We start from the raw sequence: 3,660 nt of genomic DNA, 5'->3' as shown, positions 1-3,660 counted from the left end.
GGGCAGCTGTGCACCAAAAATGCCCGCGGTATCCCGTTCTCTGGTTACGGGAGCATTTTTGGTGCACAGCTGCCCACCACCTGGCAGCGCGTTGTAGCCTCAATATTGCCGTCGATCACCAGCTGACTTTCTGGCGCTTCGGCGCCGGATCCCAGCTAGAAGCCGGAACGGATTGGCATGCGTGGCTGACTTCGAGCGATCCTGCTGACCGCAGGGAAAGCACTAGAAATCATTGCCGGAAATGAAATACCAGGCACTCAGATCAGGACGCTGGAATCATATTCGCTTAAGAAGGGAACTGGGCACAAAGGCGGTAGCGCGTGCGGGCGCAGGCTCGATTGACACGTCGATGCCGCCGCTAGCTAGCACCGCTTCGGGAGCGGGAAACTCGAGTGCAAGAATCTCCGACGCAGTCCCTGATTGCGCAGAAAACTTATTCCATACTTGTCGAAGAGGTTTTCGCGTCCTATGTGCGAATTGCCTCGGGTGTGGAGCACGTTTTCGTTCTCATTTAAGGGGATTTAGTTCTTCTCATATTCTTGGGACGACTGCCGATATCGGTAGCGGACGCCTCATCCCCGAAGAAGTTCCTCAGCCGAACTCGTCAACAAGCAGGCTGCTCCCAACGCGCCCTCGGGAACAGCAGGACACGACTATGCACGGGCTGACGTAGTGACAGTCATTTCTGTGAACAGCACAACGGACGATGGACGCGAACGAGGATGACGGCCATTTTCGGGAAGACGAGGCGCTTTTCCTACACCCTGCTGATTCCGGATCGCTTCGGACGCCGGGTTATTCAGCCGAAGAAAAGAGCGCCTGCCCGTCGACACCCGCTGATGGAGGAGGGTCGGACAGCCGTACTTGCGAGGAAGACACATCACTCCACAGGAATTCATCGGGACGTCGCGACTCGTCCAATCCATTCGCTGGGTTGACTCCTGGTGAGTCAGATCCTCCTGAAAGCTGCATCGTCTTCGACTTCCCTGTCAGCAACCATGACAAGAGTAGAGATAAGTCGCAGGAGTCACAGTTAGGCGAGCGGCAGTCCCCCCTTCCTTATCCTGGTCCCGGATTTCTTTCTTGTTCCATCTCGTCAGAGTCAATGGAGTCCCACTTCCGAAATGATATTCTTCAGACCCGAGAGACCAGTGTCGACCCGGAGCAGCCTTCGATCATCCAAGACCGCATCGCAAGCCAGGAAGCGAGCAGCACTCCGGGTGCGTGTAGTTCCCTTGGCTCAAGGAGGACGAGCTTCCCTCGACTGTTTGAAGCGCCTTGCGGCGAAAGCTTGACAGCACGAGAACTTCACTCGAGACGTCCTTCCTCCAGTCGCGTGGCAGCTGCTGCCGAAGAATCTGCTCTTCCGGTGTACAGGGCAGAGACTGGTCGAGACTTTTCTCAGCCGACACCGCCACGAGCTTCACACAAGCAAGCGATTGTCTCTCCTGATGCGTCCAGGGGGGTGTGTGCCCGGAGCAGCCGTGGCACGACCTGGATTCCGCTGAGCAAGGATTTAGATATAGCTGGTGCCGGGAAAGACAACATGCTGTCTCCTAAACTGGAGCGGTTAATCTGGCAAGTCAGGCTCTTGAGGGAACTCCTGGCAGGACTGATCGGAATGCAGGCGGTTTTTGTGCTCACAAACTTCGTGCTTAGCAATGCCTCTGCCGCCGTTGTAGCGTTGTTTTGTATGCTCTGCTGCGTTTTTGCTCATGCAGACAGGCGGCCTGCAACATATCTGCTGACAGCCTTGCTGGCGTTGGCGGTGGGTGTAGCAGTTGTTGTCTCGTTGTGCACACAGGTCTATGGTTTTGAGCCTTACTACCTCGATGATGTATTGCACCGACTCAGCAGCGGCCAGGCACTAGTTCTGCTGCTTGTCTCCCTGGTCGTGGCTGCTCTGTGTGTACGAACTGTTCACCTACAAAGGGAACACCTGAGGAGGGCCGGTTACACACTGAGAACAGGAGCGCAGACTGGTGTCCCTGGCCCGCTATCAAATGTTTTTCTTCAGCGAGGTACCTCAACTGCCCAGTATTTGCTTCGGTCTCCTGAGTCTATCGCTGTTGGGGGCAGCGCAGAGAGGTCCTCAACAGTTCGTGTTCCTCCTCCTCTCGCAGAAGAGGACGATGAATTGGAAGGGAGCACCAGCACAGCACCTCCCAAAGAAGTCCAGGTCTCATAAACCAGTCAGTGCTCGGTCAGCACCTTGGGAGATCTTGAAGGCCAAACGGATTCGGTTGTCGTGGACCCACAATGATGTCTTTTTTTGACTCGCAACAGACGCTGTGCCGTACATCACTTTGCCCTTGTTCTACGTGTTTCATGTTCTTCGTACCAAACAAGTGATCATTGTTAGTGACAGCTACGAGAGCCTATGCACCAGGAAGGCAGCCGAGACCGAGGCGCGGAAGTACCTTATAGTTTGTGATTCGCATTGCTTTGACAAAAGTTGTTCGGGAGGACGAGCACCCCCACCTGCAGCAACTGCGAATCACGCTCGACAAAAGAAACCTCTCCGTCATGACTCAATGACGTCGCTACCCCTATTGAGCCCTCTCGACCCAGCTGCATAGCGCTGGTCGTAGAACCGGGGACACACGTAAGAATGGAGTGTGTGAGAAAGTCCGTGGCGCACCCCAGCGTGGGGCAATTGCGCAGTTGGCTCACTAGGCGTGTGGACCCGGTATCCCTTCATTTTACGAGTCAGATGTTTCGTGTTATTCGAGCCCGTACTGGTCGCTTTTTGTTGAGACTCACCGACTCCCTTCGTCCCCGACAAAACACGGTCATCAACCGATTGCCATCAGCACCACAAAACGTCAACAACCTCACCCACACAAACCAAAAAAATGTGCCTGGCCGGACCCCCAGGCCCGCGGTGCACCTGTTCCATTGTCTCCGAGGATAACCCAAAGGACTGGCCAAAACTACGCAGGCACCAGGAAAACGTGTCACGCGTGCCTCGTAGCAGCAGAGATACCCCAGAGCAGAGTGTCCTGCTTCATGGAGTTCTTCCCATACTTGAGCAACTGCTGTTCGAGAGATTCGACGCAAGGGCTCGCAGTGATGAGCTTTCGCAAACGGTCTTCTAGCTGTCTCCCAGCTTCGATGTCTTGCCACTGTTCTAGAAGCTCTGAGTCCAGCTCCTCCAGTCTGGAAGTCATCCAGACTTTTATCTGCTGTAATGCGGCAGTTACGGTTGTAAGGTCAGCCATGTGAGGGTCCGATGAACTGTTCAACTCTCCATCATTTATGTAATCTTGTGGAGAGTCTTGAACCCAGACCTGCGACACGTTAACCTCCGGAGGTTTAGATGTTTCTTCTGGATGGCCGGTGCCAGTATCAAGCTCACCAGTGTCTAGGCTTGCTGCAATTTCTGTGACCGGGGAAGAAAGAGAAAGCTGAGCTTGGCCACTGTCGGTGAGCGGCGTCTTCAGTTCGACCTGTGCATCGGCCGAGCTCAGCATCCGGGGAACTCCAAGCTCCGTACTGTGTGAAGGACCGGCGGATTCCGGGCTGGCTGGGCGGAAAAAGTGCACGCGCCACTTGACGCTCTGACGGAAGGGTGGTTCGGGCACCACGTCCTCATCACGGTCCTCCGGACCAACAGCCACTCCGGCCAGCCCGCCATCACCATGCCCCTTCCGTTCCCAA

General features: G+C 55.3%; 2 protein-coding genes across 2 annotated transcripts; one reads left to right on the top strand and one right to left on the bottom strand.

Annotated features, from left to right (window-relative positions):
• Positions 1-29: 29 nt before the first annotated feature.
• CSUI_011168 (uncharacterized protein) lies at positions 30-2,353 on the top strand. The gene has a single exon (XM_068071269.1). The coding sequence runs from the start codon at positions 707-709 to the stop codon at positions 2,186-2,188; it is 1,482 nt and encodes a 493-aa protein (XP_067916756.1). The 5' UTR covers positions 30-706; the 3' UTR covers positions 2,189-2,353.
• Positions 2,354-2,426: 73 nt separating this feature from the next.
• On the bottom strand, positions 2,427-3,590 carry CSUI_011167 (uncharacterized protein). Its single transcript, XM_068071268.1, has one exon. It carries the CDS (start codon positions 3,471-3,473, stop codon positions 2,958-2,960), a length of 516 nt encoding a protein of 171 aa, XP_067916755.1. The 5' UTR covers positions 3,474-3,590; the 3' UTR covers positions 2,427-2,957.
• Positions 3,591-3,660: the final 70 nt, after the last annotated feature.

This window comes from Cystoisospora suis (assembly GCF_002600585.1).
Source record: "Cystoisospora suis strain Wien I chromosome Unknown contig_9978, whole genome shotgun sequence".
NCBI classification, from domain to species: Eukaryota; Apicomplexa; class Conoidasida; order Eucoccidiorida; family Sarcocystidae; genus Cystoisospora; species Cystoisospora suis.
The sequence above is the reverse complement of the archived record's forward strand: the minus strand, read 5'-3'. Positions and strand labels throughout refer to the sequence as shown.

What these genes read in the sequence shown, in the direction of transcription:
- CSUI_011168 (XM_068071269.1), top strand. Translation starts at nt 707, where the DNA reads ATGGACGCGAACGAGGATGACGGCCATTTTCGGGAAGACGAGGCGCTT.
- CSUI_011167 (XM_068071268.1), bottom strand. Translation starts at nt 3,473, where the DNA reads ATGCTGAGCTCGGCCGATGCACAGGTCGAACTGAAGACGCCGCTCACC.